Source organism: Hemicordylus capensis, chromosome 13, assembly GCF_027244095.1.
Source record: "Hemicordylus capensis ecotype Gifberg chromosome 13, rHemCap1.1.pri, whole genome shotgun sequence".
NCBI classification, from domain to species: domain Eukaryota; kingdom Metazoa; phylum Chordata; class Lepidosauria; order Squamata; family Cordylidae; genus Hemicordylus; species Hemicordylus capensis.
The window spans coordinates 9,679,299-9,697,888 of record NC_069669.1 but is presented as its reverse complement, the minus strand read 5'-3'; the positions used below and the strand labels follow the sequence as shown (position 1 = coordinate 9,697,888).

General features: G+C 47.3%; 1 protein-coding gene across 2 annotated transcripts in view; it reads right to left on the bottom strand.

Moving 5' to 3' along the window:
- The window catches only part of CLUAP1 (clusterin associated protein 1), a 50,507-nt gene extending 32,920 nt beyond the window's left edge, over nucleotides 1–17,587 (bottom strand). For both annotated transcript variants that reach the window (XM_053276847.1, XM_053276849.1), the window contains exons 1-5: nucleotides 17,433–17,587; nucleotides 14,483–14,594; nucleotides 12,660–12,744; nucleotides 7,769–7,948; nucleotides 5,566–5,661 (exon numbers count right to left, since the gene is read on the bottom strand). In XM_053276847.1, the coding sequence (XP_053132822.1) occupies nucleotides 5,566–5,661; nucleotides 7,769–7,948; nucleotides 12,660–12,744; nucleotides 14,483–14,594; nucleotides 17,433–17,454 (495 nt within the window). In that variant the 5' untranslated portion in view covers nucleotides 17,455–17,587. The remainder of the gene's footprint in view (nucleotides 1–5,565; nucleotides 5,662–7,768; nucleotides 7,949–12,659; nucleotides 12,745–14,482; nucleotides 14,595–17,432) is intronic.
- Nucleotides 17,588–18,590: the final 1,003 nt, after the last annotated feature.

Here is an 18,590-nt window from a genome sequence, read left to right as displayed (position 1 = left end):
TAAAACCAATTAGCACACACAAAACCAATCAGCACACACCCCAGCTAACTTGGCAAAGAGGCACCTTTTAACGTGGTGATTCTCTTTTATTGAGCAGGGGGAGAGCAACTGGCCCTATACGCCCCCCAGCGCAGTACCTCCAGTGACTGTTGCTGGTGTCTGTCTTATGTTTCTTTTTAGATTGTGAGCCCTTTGGGAACAGGGATCCATCTTATTTATTTATTATTTCTCTGTGTAAACCACCCTGAGTCATTTTTGGAAGGGCGGTATAGAAATTGGATAGATCAATAAATAATACACACAACCCCAGAGGGCAGCTATTAGCAGGTGTTAGTAAAGCTGCCAAATGCTAAATCACACTGTAAGCAAAGCAAGGGTATTACAGTTATGATATCCCCCACACGCCCAGGAAATGAAGCTGAACATCCAAAACCTACACCTGTTTCTGTGTTCAAGACACTCGAGGCAAAAATGGGAGTTGAAACAATGCAGGTTTATGCCTTCTGATACTAAGACGACAATTATGCATATACTAGCTGGGCTGGGCGCAGAACATCTACGCCTCCAGCCGGCTGGCCCACCCACCGCCGCTGCCTTTTTCTCCCCCTGGTCCGCCCGGCTTTCTGGCCGACCCGCTCCCCCGCTCCCCCCCGGTGCTTTCAGGCTGGTGGGCCAGCTGGCCGGCCCACTTCTTCTCTCCTACCTTCTCCCCACACACACCCCGGCGCTTTCTTGCTGGCGGGCCGGAAAGCCAGCCCACCACCTCCTCCCACCTGCCCGGCAGTCTCCTCCTACTCCTCCCGGCGGCCGGGCCGGCCCACATCCCTATTTTCTCCCCTGTCCCCGTCGCTATCCTATCCAGCTGCTGCTCGCGAACTCTCGCGAGAACTGCCACACATGGGATTAGCGACAGGTACGTTTAAGAGAATTATATATAAAGAAGATTGTTTTCAACAAAAGCACTCGGGGGGGGGGGGAGATGGTCCCCTGTCCCCAAAGGGCTCACAATCTAAAAAGAAACATAACGTAGACATCAGCAAAAGCCACTGGAGGGATGCTGTGCTGGGGTTGGTGATCCAGTGGTACTGAGGCTGGTGCTTGGGGTTAGACAACACAGTCCACTTCACATAATGATGCAAAGTTTTGTCATCTAGGAGAGACCATACTACTCCTGTATTGAAGGAGTGACACTGGCTGCCAATATGGTTCCAGGCAAAATACAAGGTGTTAGTCATAACCTATAAAGCCCTAAACAGCTTGGGCCCTGGGTATTTAAGAGAACGTCTTCTTCGTTATGAACCCCACCACCCACTGAGATCAGCTCCTCATCCACCCTCGGAAAAATGCTGGAGAAGAGGGTCAGTGTAGGGCACGCCCATTTGGTCTGGCTCCTGCCTCCCACATGACCCGTCTTGCTCCCTCCTTGTTTGGGTTCACATGACCACCAACTGTGTGTATGCCCAGCTCTCCTGCCCTGGCTGGGCACTCTGAATACCAGTTGCAGAGGAGCAACAGCAAGAGAATGGGCATGCCTGCTAACTGAGCAGAGGCATCTTTTAAAAGTGGTGAGTCTCTTTATTGAGCAGGGGGAGAACAACTGGCCCTATCCATCCCCAGCACAGCATCCCTCCAGTGGCTATTGCTGGGAGCCTATTTATTTATTCATCTTTTATTTATTTATTTAGGTGTAAGCCGCTTTGGAAACTTTCGTTGAAAAGCGGCATATAAATATTCGTTGTATTGTATTGTATGCCCTCCCCTCTTGCCTGTCGGCTTCTCAGAGGCATCTGGTGGGCCACTGTGGGAAACAGGATGCTGGACCCGATAGGCCTTGGGCCTGATCCAGCAGGGCTGTCCTTATGTTCTTATTGCTTCATCAAAGTCCTTGGAAAGGCAAGGCAGGACCCTCTCCCTCCCTCCCACAACAAATCCAGTGCACACCACACAACACTGCAAAGCATTCAACAGCACCCACGAAGGTATATGCCAGAGGCCCAGCTTGTTGCGCTGGGTACCATAATCCACTCTTCTAACAATCTGAAGTTGGCAGCCTACTGCTACTTTGGAGCTGTTCGAGTAGCAAGAAACATTTCTCCTCTCTAAAGCAGGCTCTTCTTTTCCCACCTAGCTGAAAGGCTTCATTTGCAACTGTCCTATAACAGTGGGAAAAGTAATTTCATTTAGGCTCTCAACTAGCAGGAAGCTATCAAGAATGCAGACAAGCCACAATCCCTTTGAAAAATCCACACTGCACAACACGTCCTCCCCTCTACAAGAGAAAGAGTGACCTGGACAGGAAGCCAGGAGTTAAGAAACGGCTGGCAATAGAGCAGAAACCCTGGAAAGGGACAGGAACAGCCGACCTGGAAATCCCTTCCTCCAACCTGCCTGAGCTCAGGTATGAAGATCAAAAGCAAAGGGGAGCTGTATGAGCAGAAGCTCCAGACTGAATGACAGTGATGCAGGGTGAAGAAGGAAGAATTTTTTTATGCCATCAATTATTTTCCTTTCCAGCTGCCTCCCTCTACCCTCTGCCCACACTTCACGCCCACTTCCCTGTGCCGGCTCTATGTCCCGCCCCTCTCTAAACAGAGAGAGAAAAGGGTGTCAAAGGGTGCCTCCATTTTGGTTTAATCCCCACTTTTGTCCCCAAAGTAATCAAAGACCAAGTTACACGATTTATGTATTACTACATCATTCTATCACGTCCAGTGAAGTCAGGGCAGCAGACTCTCCATTTCATCCTCACCACCACCCTGCGAGGTAGCTTGGGCCTGTCGTTCTTCTGGAAGCCTGAGGGCACGAAATGAACTGCATGGTCGGGTGGGGATTTGCATGTGGGCCTCCCAAGCCCTAGTCTGACACTCTAACCCAGGGCGGCAGAACTTACATAAGAGCCTAAGAACAGCCCTGCTGGATCAGGCCCAAGGCCCATCCAGTCCAGCAACCTGTTTCGCACAGTAACCCACCGGATGCCTCCAAGAAGCCCACAAGCAAGAGGTAAGGGCATGCCCTCTCCCCTGCTGTTGCCCTCCTGCAACTGGTATTTGGAAGCATCTTGCCTCTGAGGCTGGAGCTGGCCTATAGCCACCAGACTGGTAGCCACTGATAGACCTGTCCTCCATGGATTCGTCTAAGCCCCTTTTAAAGCCATCCAAGCTAGTGGCCATCGCCACTTCCCTTGTCTGACAACATCTGGAGGGCCCATTTGCCCACCACCCCCAGGGGCCAGTAGTGATAGCAACTGTAGGCCAACATCTACAAGAGGGCCAATATTGTGCAGCTCTGAACTAATTCTCCCCCCCCCCCCCACACACACACGTTTTTAAAGCTTGGAGGCCACATCTAAGGCTGGAGCTGCATGTAACTCATCTCCAAGGAAGCAAGAACCAGACACGGATTAAATTAAAGACAGAGCACGAAAGGACAACCTGGTGATTAAATTTCCGCACAACTGGTCTTTGCAAGAGGTTTCGGATTTTTCTTTTAAGATGCTGCTTCAGCCCTAATAAGCACTCCTTACCCAGACGAGTTACCGTGAGGTCAGTCTGCCCACTGTTCTGGCCACAATAGAAAGCCCACAAGACTAGCCACCCCCTCACATCCTATGGCAGATGGATGTTTGCTACAGGACATTGTGGACTCTGCTGGAAAGTGCAATTTGGAGAGGCTTCCAATAGAGATGTGCGTGGAACCGGCGACTGCTGGTTAGAAAGTGGGGGAAAGGGATCGCTTTAAGGATCGGAGAGGATGCTCTTAACCCCCACCCACCCACCACGTTTCAAGGATGACCAAAAAAAAAGGCTTCACCCACCAAAGCCTGCAAGAGCCTTACAAGCTAGAATTTGATCTGAATTGCTACGCAACCGAGGAGTTGAACAGGCTTTTGAAATGCCTATTCAGACACATGGTCGAGCATGCTTAGGAGTAACCTTCTTTTCCAGCCCAGAACAATAGGCTTCTGAGACTCCCAGACAATAGCTGAACTGTTTCAGATCCAAACTGGCATTACCAGAGACCACGCAGAAAACGACGATGCCAGAAAATGGCAATGGAAGGTGAGACCTGGTTTGACAGCAGGGTCCCTCTCCCATATTGGACACCAATTAAGAGGAGGGCTGAACAAGTTTCTGAATAAATCAATGACCTGATTAATAAATCAATGACCTGGGAAGATCCTAGAATAACCACGATCAACTCTAGTATGCATACACTAGAGCTGATTGTGTATATGACAAAAAGCCTTATATTGAGTGAATGCACTACAAAAAGCCTTCCCAAGGAAATTAAAGGAAATCACTAATAAAGACATTCCTCAACCAAGTAATCTCCCTGTCCAAGTATAAAACATGTTCCCCACTGCTGATTAAACCAGCCCCAAAGATAAAAGCCTCATGATTAATCTCAAAAAGTCGAAGCTCACACTCATTGCAATCTCTACCCTTAGGCGATTCAGCTTATAATAAGCTTAGCTGCAGGACTTCATCGACACCTAAATCAAAATTCTAGAAGGTGCCCAGCCCTTCTGTCAAAAACGGCCAGTCTTTCAGGTATAAAGCCTCTCCCAAAACTAGTACTTCCCCCCCCCCCCAGTGTGTCATTTAGCATCTGTGGTGGAGCTTCCATTCAGCATCCAGCGTGTTGCAGCATTATCAGGTTTGCCTTGCCCAACTCGCTAGACTTCTCACATATTTACTGTTCCTGGAGGGTTGTGGCCATCCTCGTTCTCATTACCTTGACCATCCAATCCACCCCACTGAAAGCCCAGAGAAAGTGCGCATTCTGTGGATGAGTCCTAGAGATTTCCAAGCCCGAGTGTCTCTGAGCTGAAATCACCACCTTCAGGGCCCCTCAGTTCCTTGCAAGCAGCAAACCTAGCTGTCCAGAGTTCCTCTTGCTACACGGATCTTCAGCCTCATCATCACTCCAACACAAAGCAAAGTTTCAAGACAGGTAGATATAGCCCCTTCCCACCATCACCCACTTTAGAACAGGGATTCCTTTCCCCTTTTCTGTATTCCTTTTATCTCTTTTACTAGTAAAGGCAGAGACCCCAGGGACACATTTGTTTCTGTCCGATCTAAGCACTGGTGGTCAGTGGAGATAGATCATTCTCCAATATATCAGTCTCTGACATCATGGCGGAAACCTATAAAACATAGAGGAGATCTATATTTGCAAATCTTCTTTCTCCACCAAGCTCAAAAACTGTTCACGGCCGGAACAGCTTCTTAGCTTGCTGCTATTGGATGCCCATATCCAGCTTGTATCTGTACAGCTCCACAATGAGTGGTCCGTGGTCACGATTCTATGCCTAGACCTTTGCCGATACCCATACCAGTCTATCACCAGTACCCTATGCCCGAGCCTGGAAAAGGATAACCTGGCCAGGAATGAAAGAGCTAAGGAGGACTGCTCACATATCGATTTGAAATCGCCAGCCAAATCATTGGCTTCAGACCTCTAGAAGTGTTAAAATCCAAAATGACTCAAAAGATGGGAGACCTCTAGCATGATGTGTGAACACGTCGTTCTCTTATAGAGCCGGGTTCTTTCTCCACTTACCCTCAGGTCCACTTCCTTGCCCAGTAGATCATACAGAGATGCTCCCTTGGAGGTGATTTCTGAAGCAAGTTGTCTTGCAGTCTTCAAGTCTCCAATCTAGACAAACAGAAGAAGGAAGAAAACATGACCTTTCCAGGAAAAGAGACAGAGAGAAGGGAGCAGGGGAATGTCTGGCCAGCCTTGAAATTGGAAGATAGAAATGAAGGAAGCTGCCATATACTGAGTCAGACCATAGGTCCATCTCGCTCAGTATTGTCTACCCAAATTGACAGAGGCTGCTCCAAGGTGGCAGACAGGAGTCTCTCTCAGCCCTAGCTTGGAGATGCTGCCAGGGAGGGAATCTGTGACCTTCAGCATGCAAGCAGGCAGATGCTCTTCCTGGAGCAGCCCCATCCTCAAAGGGGGATACCTGACAGTGCTCACACATGTAGCCTCCCATTAAAAGGCAAACCAGGGCAGACCCTGCTTAGCAAAGGGAACAAGTCGTGCTTGCTACCACAAGACCAGTTCTCAATTCTTCTCCCTTGCCTCCACTCCTCCTCCTTGTGTCTGTCGTTTGGCTCCGTTACTCTCAGGCTCAAAGCCTCTCGCTGAGGCTATGTGACTCCAGATCCAAGAGAGGGGACGAGATGGCAGACACCAAGTATTCTGTGCATCTTTTTCCTCCATCTTTTCCTTTCTGGCTCACACAGGGACTGATTCCTCCACAGATTCTTCCCTTTGATGCAGAAGATTCCCGAACCTTGTGGAAACCAGCACAGTCACGGTGCCACCACTATCCTAAGCTGGTTTACGCGCCCTCATCCTTCTTCCCCAAAGGGCCTCAAGGCAAAAAGAGAAGGATAGGCTCGGCGCACAGTCTGAAATGATGATGCATTTTATGACTGTCTAGTCTCCAGGGAAGAATTGGTGGTTGTTGCTTCATGTTCTTTATGTTCGTATCGGCTACTAGCCAGAGGGCTACAGGCCACCTCCAGCCTCCAAGGCAGCATGCCTCTGAGTACCAGTTGCAGGGGAGTAACAGCAGGAGAAGGGGCATGCCCTCAACTCCTGCCTGTGGCTTCCAGCGGCATCTGGTGGGCCACTGTGCGAAACAGGATGCTGGACTAGATGGGCCTCCTTAGGCCTGATCCAGCAGGGCTGTTCTTATGTTCGCTGACGACCAGAAGAGCTGCAAACGTCAAGGCTGTGCCACAGAACTTTACTCACTGTAACCTTCTCTTGTCCTTTGCCAGCTTTGATGTGAAAACATGCTGTCTTCTCCTGGTGCTAGGTGTCTTGAGAAGGGGGCTAGTTTGAATGGAAGCTGTGGCTCATTCGCTCAAGAGGTATCTCGAGAGCTTATGGAGCTATCCAGAACTATGGAGACTTTTATCAGCATCTTTACTGTGCAGATTTCCTAGCAAGACAGACACATTACCTATGGCAGGACAGATAAAGCAGTAAGCTGGAATTTCAACATCTCTTTGATGGTTAAAAGAAAAGAAAAGAAAGATGTCTTCCCTCTCCCATATCTGAAGGAAAAACGATTAAGTTTTGGTGGGCACTGGGTCAGTCGCACTGTTCCCTCCAAGGTGTGCGCATGTGCATGCGCTCACACATTTTCTGATGTCCTCTCAGTAACTGTAGATCCTGCTCAGGTTGGATCAGGAAGGCCCCACTCTGAATGCCTGTGCATGCACACTGCCTTGATACTGCCACCCAGAACAAAACTCATTCCACACACAGATGAAAATAATTAGAGAGAACACTGGTCAGTCTTGTGGTCCATTTGGGATTCAAGCCAGGTACCCTAAGCTCACGCATGAAAGACAGGGGCTAGGAGTAAAAGTACTCATTTAAACATATAGTTCTGCCAAATGCCACTAGATAATACAAGAAACAGCAAAGCTAACACACCACAGTGATGCCATTCATAAAAATGGTGCCATTCATAAAAATGGTGCCATTCATAAAAATGGTGCCATTCATGATACCATTCATAAAATTCAATGATACCATTCATAAAAATGGTATCTAGCTCAAAATACTGAGCTAGATGGACCAAGGGTCTGACTCGGTAAAAGGCAGCTTTCTATGTTCCTACTTTACAGGGTTGTTGTGAAGCTAGTTATCTACTCTGAGCTCAGGAAAGGATGAGTGGAAATAAAAATTCTTAATAATTCTTAAGATAGAGAGGGAGAGAAACTACGAGGCTCCTTACTTTTGATCCGAGGTCAAATTTGAATTTGCCCGTTTCCTCCTCCCCCACATTGCTAGTCTCCATTCCTTTGGTCTTCATGGCGTTGTAGAGCACGGAGGTGATCTTCAACAGCTCTTTCACTGCATAGCCATCGGCTTGGTAGAGTTTCTTGGTGTTGAGCTTGATGTGAGCCTTGGTCACCTGTTGGGAAGAGAGAGGAAGTGTTTTGCTGGGCTCTGGAGAGGAAAAAAGCATCTGCTCTTCCTTGCTCCATAGCTTCGCTATGCCCTGCATCCACTTTCACCCAGCAGTTTGCCACCACTTGCAGATCCTTTGCAGCTTCTCTCCCTTTAAAATAAAGGTCAAGTGTGCTGTCAAGTCGATTTCGACTCCTGGCGCCCACAGAGCCCTGTGGTTGTCTTTGGCAGAATATAGGAGAGGCTGACCATTGACTCCTCCCGCACAGTGTGAGATCATGCCTTTCAGCATCTTCCTATATTGCTGCTTCCTGATATCGTACCAGCGGGGATTCGAACTGGCAACCTTCTGCTTGTTGGTCAAGCATTTCCCCGCTGCACTACTTAAGTTCTCCCTTTACATTAATGAACTATAGACCTGCTGCGGGGGGATAGCAGGGCTGAGCTGTAAGCTACCAGCCACATCCACGGGTTGCAGAGAGCAGAGTGGCCATAAGATATTATGGTGAGCTACGAAATAAGCAGATTTTCTGACGAATAAGAAGAGGACGACCTGCAGTGATAAGTCCTTGCAAACTAGCATTCTTTATGTGTTCCCTCTAACAGGGACTCCCAGATATTGTTGACTACAGCTCCCAGAATCCCCAAGCAAAAGCTATAGCAGCTGGGGATTCTGGGAGTGGTAGTCCACAACTTCTGGGAATCCCTGTTAGAGGGAAAACTGATGGGACTGCATGTATGATTGCATCGCAGTTCTTCTCGCACCCACTTTATTGATGCACAGGAACTGAAGTGCACACGCCATTTAACAAATCTGTATACCGCCCAACCGACAAACGCCCTTAAACATTAAGAATCACTCTAAAACAATAATATTGAGTATGAACTGTGACCATGAACAGTTATACACCATTTTCCAACAAAGGTTCTCAAAGTGGTTTACACAGAAACATAAGTGTAAATAAGATGGTTCCCTGTCCCAAAAGGGCTCACAATCTAAAAAGAAACATAGACACCAACCACCACCAACACTGAAGGAAAGTTGTGTTGGGGTTCGATAGGGCTTGTACAATACAATTAATTTTAATACAAATTTAAAACCTTAAAACAACCAGTGAAGCCAAGAAAACCAATCAAGAGGCAGCAGGAACAGATATAAACAATGGAATTACAGGCTAAATAGCCAATGGAACAATATGGCATATGACACACATCTCCCTAGGGTCGCCATTCCATGGCAGGGGGCCACTACCAAGAAGGCTCCCTCCCTGGTAGCCACCCATCCCACCATTGTGGGTAGCCGCAACCAGAGCAGAGCCTCTGAAGACGACCATAAAGGATGGGCAGGAACATACTGGAGAAGACGTTCCTTCAGGTAAACCGGTCCTAAGCCACTTGGAACACTACACAAGAAGAATCTGGATGCAGCCATGCATACAGCCCCTTAAGACTGCCATTTTGCAGTGCTTGACCACTGGGCACAGGGGCATCAATACTGTGGTGGGGCGGTCTGCAGCTGCAGGAAGCCCAGCACTCTGTACCAAATTCCGAAATTTAAAAACAGGACACAACGTAGGAGTCTGAAGGCATCAATTCTGCTTCCAGAGCCCAAAATCCAGCGCTCTGAAATCTGGGGAGAAATCCAGGGGATGAGAATTTCAGAGACATCCCTAAGCTCAAATGTGTTTCCCCGGATTCCAGTTTCTACGAATCAGTGAGTTCCCCGGCAGGCTGTGGGATGTGTTCAGCCATGCAATACCTTTCTGACTTCTAATACTGCCAGACACACTGGAAAGAGAAAGCTTGTGCCATTCGCTGATGCTGTCAGGGCGAAATGAGCCTTGGGCAGCAAGCACCTCCTGCCTCAGCTAGTCCCTAATTAGTTAGAAGATAAACTCAATGCAGAGGGCTTTATTGCTCCAATTCTCCACGGGGGAAGTTTACAGCTGATCAGACCCTCACTTAATTGGCATTTAAGCACTACTGCTGGGCATCACACACCTCCCCTCCCCTCCTCGCAGGGGTCAGTGGCTCTCCCAGCGAATTGCAGTAATGAGATTACATATCTTAAAGTCCTCTCTCTTTCAACAGTCCTTAAAGACCGGCAATTTAAAATGTTTATCTATTAAATTACTCTGGGTTGGATCTCTCTCCGTGGCATGGGTGAAGTGCCTCACACAAGGACATCGGAAGCTGCTTTATACAGAATCAGGCCATTGGTCTATCTAGCTCAGTATTGGGAGAGATGATCTAGAGGAAAGAGGAGCTGGTCTTGGGGTAGCAAGCATGAGTTGTCCCCTTTGCTAAGCAGGGTCCACCCAGGTTGCATTTGAATGGGAGACTACATGTGTGAGCACTGCAAGATCTTCCCCTTAGCGGATGGGGCCGCTCTGGGAAGAGCACCTACCTGCTTGCATGCAGAAGGTCCCAAGTTCCCTCCCTGGCAGCATCTCCAAGATAGAACTGAGAGAGACTTCTGCCTGCAGAGCTCCTCACAATCCGTTTTGGATTTCACTACCTGGAAGAGTTTGGTATCATCTGCAAATTTGGCCACCTTGCTGCTTACCCCTGCTTCTAGATCATTTATGAATAAATTAAAAAGAACCAGTCCCAATACAGATCCCTGGGGGACCCCACTCCCCCAGGAGAGCTGATCTTGTTTGCATTCAAATGCAAACAAGATCAGCTCTCCTTCCAATTAGCCATTGTGGCTGGGATTGATGGGAGTTGTAATCCAACAGCAGCTGGTGGGTTGAAGTTATGCAGCCCTGCACTAAACTGACCTATGGTTCTGCTGGAAGGGGCCAGAGAAACCTGACACAAAGAGTTAAGGAATGCTGCGTTGCTTATCGAAAACTAGGGCAAAGAAAATTTTTCTAAAATATTAGCTATCAGTATTTTTCCTCCTATTTCTTACAATCTTTTACAGTGGCAGAGAACCTCCAATGCTTGCTTCATTAGGAGGGGGATGAGAAGAATTCTAAGGTGTATTGTTAGAAGCGAGGAATTTCAGTTTCATTTAAACACAGAAAGCGGTAAAATCAATGAGGTTAAGGGACTAGAGACCAAGCCAATAAAATGGAAAGTAATGTACTTTCGGCATTTCTCAAAAGAGCAAAAGGTCCCAGACTATATGTGCAGGAATGAGTGATGTTTGCAGCTACCACTACAAAAGCCTCTGCAAACAAGGTCCATTGTTCCTGGTCTATTACTTTAAGAGTCATGGGGCTGGCGGGGAGCTCAACAGCATCATCAGTAAAGTATTTTCATCACATCTTGCTTCTCACCTGCATTATTTCTACCAGAGGAGCTTTAGACAACAATGAGCACGTTTAGCTATGTAAGGAGGATATCAGAAGCAGGGTGTTAATTCTTACTTTGGGATGAAAGGTACTTTGCAAATCTCAGCAGTATTTGAGAGGTCTCACTGGAGACATCATGTTATGACATATATGGTGTCTTTCCTCCCACAAAAACAAGTGTGAGCCTTGAGCTGGTTTTCAGACTTTTGAAAATGGAGAATTGGGTCACCAGCCAAGTTCCACAGCGATCTCTCAGTAGTGAAAAGGAGATCCCTTTTCTGGCAACCTTGAAAATGGGTATGGCAACCGAGCTGCTGTTTGAAATGTACAGTGGCGTCCTGACCATCCTGATATATCTTAGTCTTCAAGGCAGATGTTGTATAGTAATATTGTGGGTCTTTTGAAAATGGAACCGCTCTGGGAAGAGCATCTAGGTTCCAAGTTCCCTCTCTAGCATCTCCAAGATAGGGCTGAGAGAGAGTCCTGCCTGCAACCTTGGAGAAGCCGCTGCCAGTCTGTGTAGATGATACTGAGCTAGATGGACCAAGGTCTGACCCGGTATATGGCAGCTTTGGCTCAAGCTCCATAATGCACTTACGCAGTGCATTACTTGGGCTCTGGGGCGCCGGACGGTGGCGCTTTCCTTCACCCAACCCCTAGAGCTGCTGGGCGAGGCGCAGGCAGCCTGCAGGAGAACCGCCATTCCTCTGGGCAGGCGATCTGCCCGCCCAGCAATGGATAAGTGATTTTCTGCAGGGAGAGGGTCAAAGCCACTCTCCCCACAAACCTCCTCTCGGCGCTTCACACTGCTTGTGTGAAGCACCTCACTGGTTCAAATCCCTCCTCAGCCACAGAGCTCACTGGGTAGCCTTGGGCGTTCACTAACTTTCAACTTTGCCTACCTCACAGGGTTGTTGTGAGGAAAAAATGGGGAGAGAACTGCATAGTCACTCTAAGTGACTTGGGAAAGGGTGGGATGGATGTAATAAAATAAAACTCATTTTCAATGAGCGGTCACCTGGAGTGTGTTGCCTGCCTGTTTTGCTGCAGCTTCTTCTATTGGTGTGCTTTTAGAGAGCCGTTTTAAAAACTGGGCAGATTTTATTTGAAAATTGGTTTCATTCCAAATATAAGCCACAGTGGAGAGGCAGAGCATTATATGTTTTAAGCATTTAAAACCAGGGGTTCCCAACCTCTGATCCTCCTGATGTTGCTGAACTACAAGTCCCATCATCCCCAGCCACCATAAATTGCAGCTGCGGATGATGGGAGTTGTAGTTCAGCATCCCCCGGAGGACCCCAGGTTGGGAACCTCTGCTTTATGCCAATCAGTAAATAGAACACAGGCCAAAGTGGGCGGAGAGTCAGTTGGCCACGCCCTGCCATGTTGAACACTAAGATAAATGGACTCACCATGAATTGAGCAACTGCTTTGATAAAAAAAACTCGATCCTGCTCCGTCTCAACATCTGAAGGGATGTCAGTCTGAGGCTCATATCTGCAAAAGGAACCGTCCACAGTTGAAAATCTGCTGCTTCAATATTTACAAACACACTCGGTCAACCAAAGTTATATTTATATTTATATATACACATACACCACTATTCAATCCTTAAAGTAGTTTATATATTCATTCATTTGATTTGTATACCGCCCTTCCAAAAATGGCTCAGGGCAGTTAACATCAAAATAAATACAATTAAAATCAAAACAAAACCAATTAATGCATATGCAGATAAGACCATATGTTACCTCATGTGTTGCCAAATTGTATGCCATTGCATACAAGATTCGTCAAGTAATGACGAAGGCTCCCCCTATCAGGTAGGTAAGGATGTGCTCTCAGTTTGGGCGAACTTATTATCTAAATGTAACCACGGCAACTGACTGTACCAACTACACTGAATGCAAATATTGTACTATAATGCTGAAATCTGGTCAAGCACCGCAATAAATATATTCATTCAAGCAGTTTACATAGCAAGAGGAATGAGGAAATGGTTCCTAAAGAGGCTCAAAATCCAAGTTGGATTTTGATTTAAGATGCACATGCACACCCATATGTACCCGAACTGAAGACGACTCTGAATTTAAGACGACCCACTTTTAAAATACAGGTTATACTGCATTTACCTGAAAGGAAGAGGACTCTGGATTTAAGACAACCCCCTGACTTTTAAAATCAAAGAACTAGTCTTGGATTCAAGTAAATACAGTATATATATGTGCATGCGCGCACTGTGGCACACGCTGAGAGCCTGGAGGAGCTCTCCCCAGCCACTGGGGAGATCCGAGTTCAAATCCCCATTCAGCCATGACACTAGCTGGGTGACTCTGGGCCAGTCACTTCTCTCTCTGCCTAACCTACTTCACAGGGTTGTTGTTGTGAGGAGAAGCTTAAGTGTGTAGTACACCGCTCGGGGCTCCTTGGAGGAAGAGTGGGATAGAAATGAAATATATATATTTATAAAAGAGCATGAAACATGCATTGGTCTCATAACGAACCGTCAATACAAACAGGTTTGATGTCAGTTCGACACCGAACCTGTTCGCACATCCCTAAACATAAACATTCCCACTGTGCAGTTCCACACTTTGTCCGGGGGGGGGGCTCCTTTAGGAGAAACAGAGCCCTCTCATTTATTTATCATATTTTTATACCACCTGATAGGTACATATCAGCCGCTGCAGCATCTTGGAAGGCATGCACAGAGTGCTGGGAAGTGTCACCCTTCCCGGCGCTTTCCCCATAAAGCTCTTTAGAGAGGGCTCTGTCTCTCTTAAAAGCACATCCGCACCACACCCCCAGAACTAAGAAAAGCACAGCAAGGTGGAAATGGCACTCACATGGAAGTATTTTTGCCAAAGTGACTTCCGCAGCGAAGATCGCAGGAATACAATTCTCAGAAACAGTGGCTTAAAGTGCACTGACATGAGCTTCGTCTTTAAATTTCAAATACAAGACACAAAGAGAAGGCGATAAGAATAGGGCTGAGTCAGACCTGAGAAAAGTCTACGGGGGTTTAAGATGATCAAATAGATCATGATTTTAAAAGACCTCAAAACACATTTTAGAAATCTGAACCAACGTTACTTTTCATTAGTGGAGAGCTTCCAGGATATCTCCGTTTCTAAAGATCACCTTTAAGCCAGCTCTTTTCTACAAGCATTTTTTTAAAAATGTCATTATCACATTAACGCTGATATTCACTTTCAAATGAAGGTTAAGTACCAACCTTTTCACCAGCCAAAGGAGTATTTCTGAAACCAGCATGAAGTTTGGAGTGCGAAAATTTTCCATCGAGATGAGCCGTGGATAGCCGAGAGCCCTCATCATCTCAGTAAAATCTTTGGAAAGAAATGTTTAATTTTTCACACAGGTAGTTTCATCATGGCCCTTCTGGTCTAACCCCAGGCTTGGAGTTGTTGACTCCATTAAAACACTGAGTGCAAGGTAAACCAGCCACCATTATAACTTATGAAAAGGAAGGTCCTACCTTCTAATGGGCAAAAGGTTTCGAGTAGGAATAGTTCCCCAGTATTGACCTTAAAATAGCAGATGCCACACAGACTAATGAGGCTATCTTTTAGCATATGAAACTGTAAGATGCCATTTTTACATTGACAGAAGTAGGGACTCTATTTATTACCTGTGTCTTAAGATGCATTTCAGTGTTGTTTTAAAATCCTGGTATAATTCTCTTGGATTTTTTTTGTTTTTAAGTGTGACATTTTTGCAAAACAAAAACAACAGTCCCATGTTGCAGTTTGGACATCAGAAGACAGATCCAGGTTTACCCCTGCTAACTGAGCAAAGAGGCATCTTTTTAACGTGGTGATTCTCTTAATTTAACAGGGGCAGAGTAACTGGCCCTATCCACCCCCAGCATAGTACCTCCAAGGGCTGTTGCTGGTGTCTATCTTATGTTTCTTTTTATAGTCCTTTGGGGACAGGGATCCATCTTATTTATTTATTATTTCTTTATATAAACTGCTTTGGAAACTTTTGTCGAAAAGCAGTATATAAATATTATTATTTGTTGTTGTTCTATCTACTGTTCTCTAACAATCTTTATTTCCAAAGATTACATAGGAAGTTGCCATTTACCAAGTCAGACCATAGGTCCATCTCGCTCAGTATTTGTCTACCCAGACTGGCAGCGGCTTCTTCAAGGTTGCAGGCAGGAGTCTCTCTTATCCCTCTCTTGGAGATGCTGCCAGGGAGGGAACTTGGAACCTAGATGCTCCTCCCAAAGCAGCCCCATCCCCTAAAAGGGGAATATCTTATGGTGCTCACACATGGAGTCTCCCATCCAAATGCAAACCAGGGTGGACTCCACTTTTCCCTCTAAGACATGTGCAAGCTCACAAGTTTTCTGATGTCCGCTCAGTTAATTTTAGATCCTGCTCAGATTGAATGAGGAAGGCCCTACTCTGAATACAGGTACACACACTGTGCCTTGATATTGCCACCCAGAACAAAACTCATTCCGCACAGAGATGAAAAAAATTAGAGGGACCACTGGTGGACTTAGCAAAGGGGACAATTCATGCTTGCTACCACAAGACCACAAGCCCTGGTGCCTTGGAAGGATTAGATCTGTTGTCTGCCTTCACACAAATCCAATTTGGGTGCTCACAGCATTTACTTCAATTTGAATATTATCCTCTATAATAAGATCCCTCGGTGTGCACCCGTGTCCTCCTGTGTCTGCGCCCGTGTCTCCCTTAGCTGTTCTGGGCATGCGCGGAGCGCATGCCCAGAACGGCCGAGGGAGAAATGGCCGCAGGCACCAGGCGGCCATGTTGGCCGGTTGATCGGCCCAGCCGCAGGAAGGCCGGAGGTGGGGGCCGCGGGACCGGACGGGCCGCAGGGAGGGCAGATGTGGCAGCGGCGGGACCGGCGGGACCGGCCCTGCCACAGGGAAAGCCGAGGTGGCGGCAGGGGGTCCAGTGGCCGCAGGGAGGGGAGAAACAGCGGCGGTGGGTCCGGCCCGACCGCAGGGAAGGGAAAGGCGGCAGCGGGTCCGGAACGGTTGCGGGGAGGGGAGCCGTGGCAGCGGCGGGTCCAGCCCAGCCGCAGGGAAGGGAGAGGTGGCGGCGGCGGGTACGTCATAGTTACTGTATATTTTATATATTTGCACCTGTGGTTATACGATATATTAAACATATAGCTGTTCATCTATAATATATGCTTGCATGCAGAAGGTCTCAAGTTCAGTATTTCCTCTAACAGGGATTCCCAGATGTTGTTAACAACAACTCCCAGAATTCCCAACTGCAATGGCTATTGCTTGAAGATTATGGGAGTTGTAGTCATCAACATCTGGGAATCCCTGTTAGAGGGAACATTGCCCAAGTTCCCTCCCTGGCAGCATCTCCAGGCAGGGCTGAGACTCCTGCTGCAACCTTGGAGAAGCAGCTGCCAGTCTGTATAAGCAATACTGAGTCAGATGGACCAAGGGTCGGACTCAGGATATAGCAGCTTCCTATGTTCCTCCTTCCAAAGGGCCATAGGGATGCATGGAATTTCCAAATGGCCATTGGCCATTTGGAAATTCAATGCATGCCATGGCCTTTTGGAAGGAACCAGGGCTTTTCAGTGGGCATTTCCTCTCATTCATTTTAGTACATTATCAAGAGCACCTGCATACTGGCATGCAGAATGTTCCAGGTTCCCTCCCTGGCAGCATCTCCAAGGTAGGGCTGAGAGAGAAACTCCTGCCTGAAACCTTGGAGAAGCCGCTGCCAGTCTGGGTAGACAACACTGAGCTAGATGGACCAAAGATCTGACTCAGTATGTGGCAGCTTCCTTATGTTCCTAACTTGGTGGATCTTTACTGTTGTTGGTTCCGATTCTACATAAGCTCCTGGCACGCATCGTTCGTGGAAGACTAAAAAACCCATCATCCCTAACTATTGGCCACGGTGGCTGGGAATGATAGGCATTGTAGTCCAACAGCAGTTGGAGGACCTCAGTTGTAGCCCTGATTTAGAGTCAAAAAGGCAGGTTGGGGAGCTGAGGCCCTGCTCCAGTTCAGCCCGGCATTGACACCCGGCCAGCGGGAGGGCTACACTGCAGGGAGGGCAACCCCTCCCCACTTTTGTTGTGTCGCTTTCTAATCTAGAGGCTCTCTCCTCCCACCCCCGGAAGAAAGCGAAACCCAGGAAACAAAAGCCACTCACTCCGGAGGTCGCGGAACGACATAGCGCCGAGGGACTCTTCGGCTACTACAAGCCGGGCTAAGGTGTCGCCTCGCCGCTTTTCAAGACCAGGCCGCGCCGCTTCGGTCGCTATGGCAACACCGCTACGGCGCGCGGCAGGGCTCAGGGCGCGCGAGAAGGCGAAGGAGCGCCGTTCGAAGACCAAAGGAAGGCGAAGGGAGGGGGGAAGTGGGCGGGGCAAGTAGGGGGCCCACCCGCTCGTGACAATTACAGGGGGCGTGGTCTACGTAGCCTGTTTAAGGGGGGTTTCAGCAGTGCTAGCGAGACGGCCGCTCGGCTTTGCTCGTTCAGAGGCAGACACGCAGGATGTCGTAAGCCTTGCTACCTGGGCAAGAGACTAGCGACACCTTTCAAAGTGGTGCTTCGCTTTATGTTTTTTGCAGGAGGAGAGCAACTGGACCTATCCACCCCCAGTACAGCACCCTTCCAGTGGCTGTTGCTGGGGTCTACCTTGTGTTTCATTCATTCATCCATTCAGTGAACCCTTTTAAGATTGTGAGCCCCTAGTGGACAGTGAACCATCTTCTCATTCCCCTGGCTTTGCATACGACGTCGATAACGTTTTTTGTTGTTGTTTAAAAGTACTGTACAAATTCTTTCATAATAATAAATAATAATAGCGACAATAATAATACTCATAATTAAAAATACTGTACAATTATTTATAATATTGTTATTAAAAATGCATACAGTACTCAAACAAAAACATTCTCAATGTGGTTTGAAAAGCCAGATGATGATGATGACGACAATTAGCAGGGAAAGAGAAACAAACTTGCCCTATCCCATCCCAAAACAGTTTTCAGGCACACAGTCTGAGAATCACCCCTGCTAACTGGGCAATTGGGCAAAGGCACCTTTTAAAGTTGTAAAGAGTCTTTAAAGAGTTCAAGATTCTTTATTGACAGCTATTGATGCCTAGCTTGGGACCTTTTAGACACAATTAATACTATTGTAGTTTTCTTATGTCTTGGTTTTGATGGATAAGATCTTGTTTGTAAACTTGCATGGTTTTGTTAGGCTCTCAGAGATGTAACCTTTCTGTTTCTACTTATAATACTAATAAAAGCACTTAAAATAAAAAAAAAGTTTTAAAGGTAAAGCGTGCCATCGAGTCGG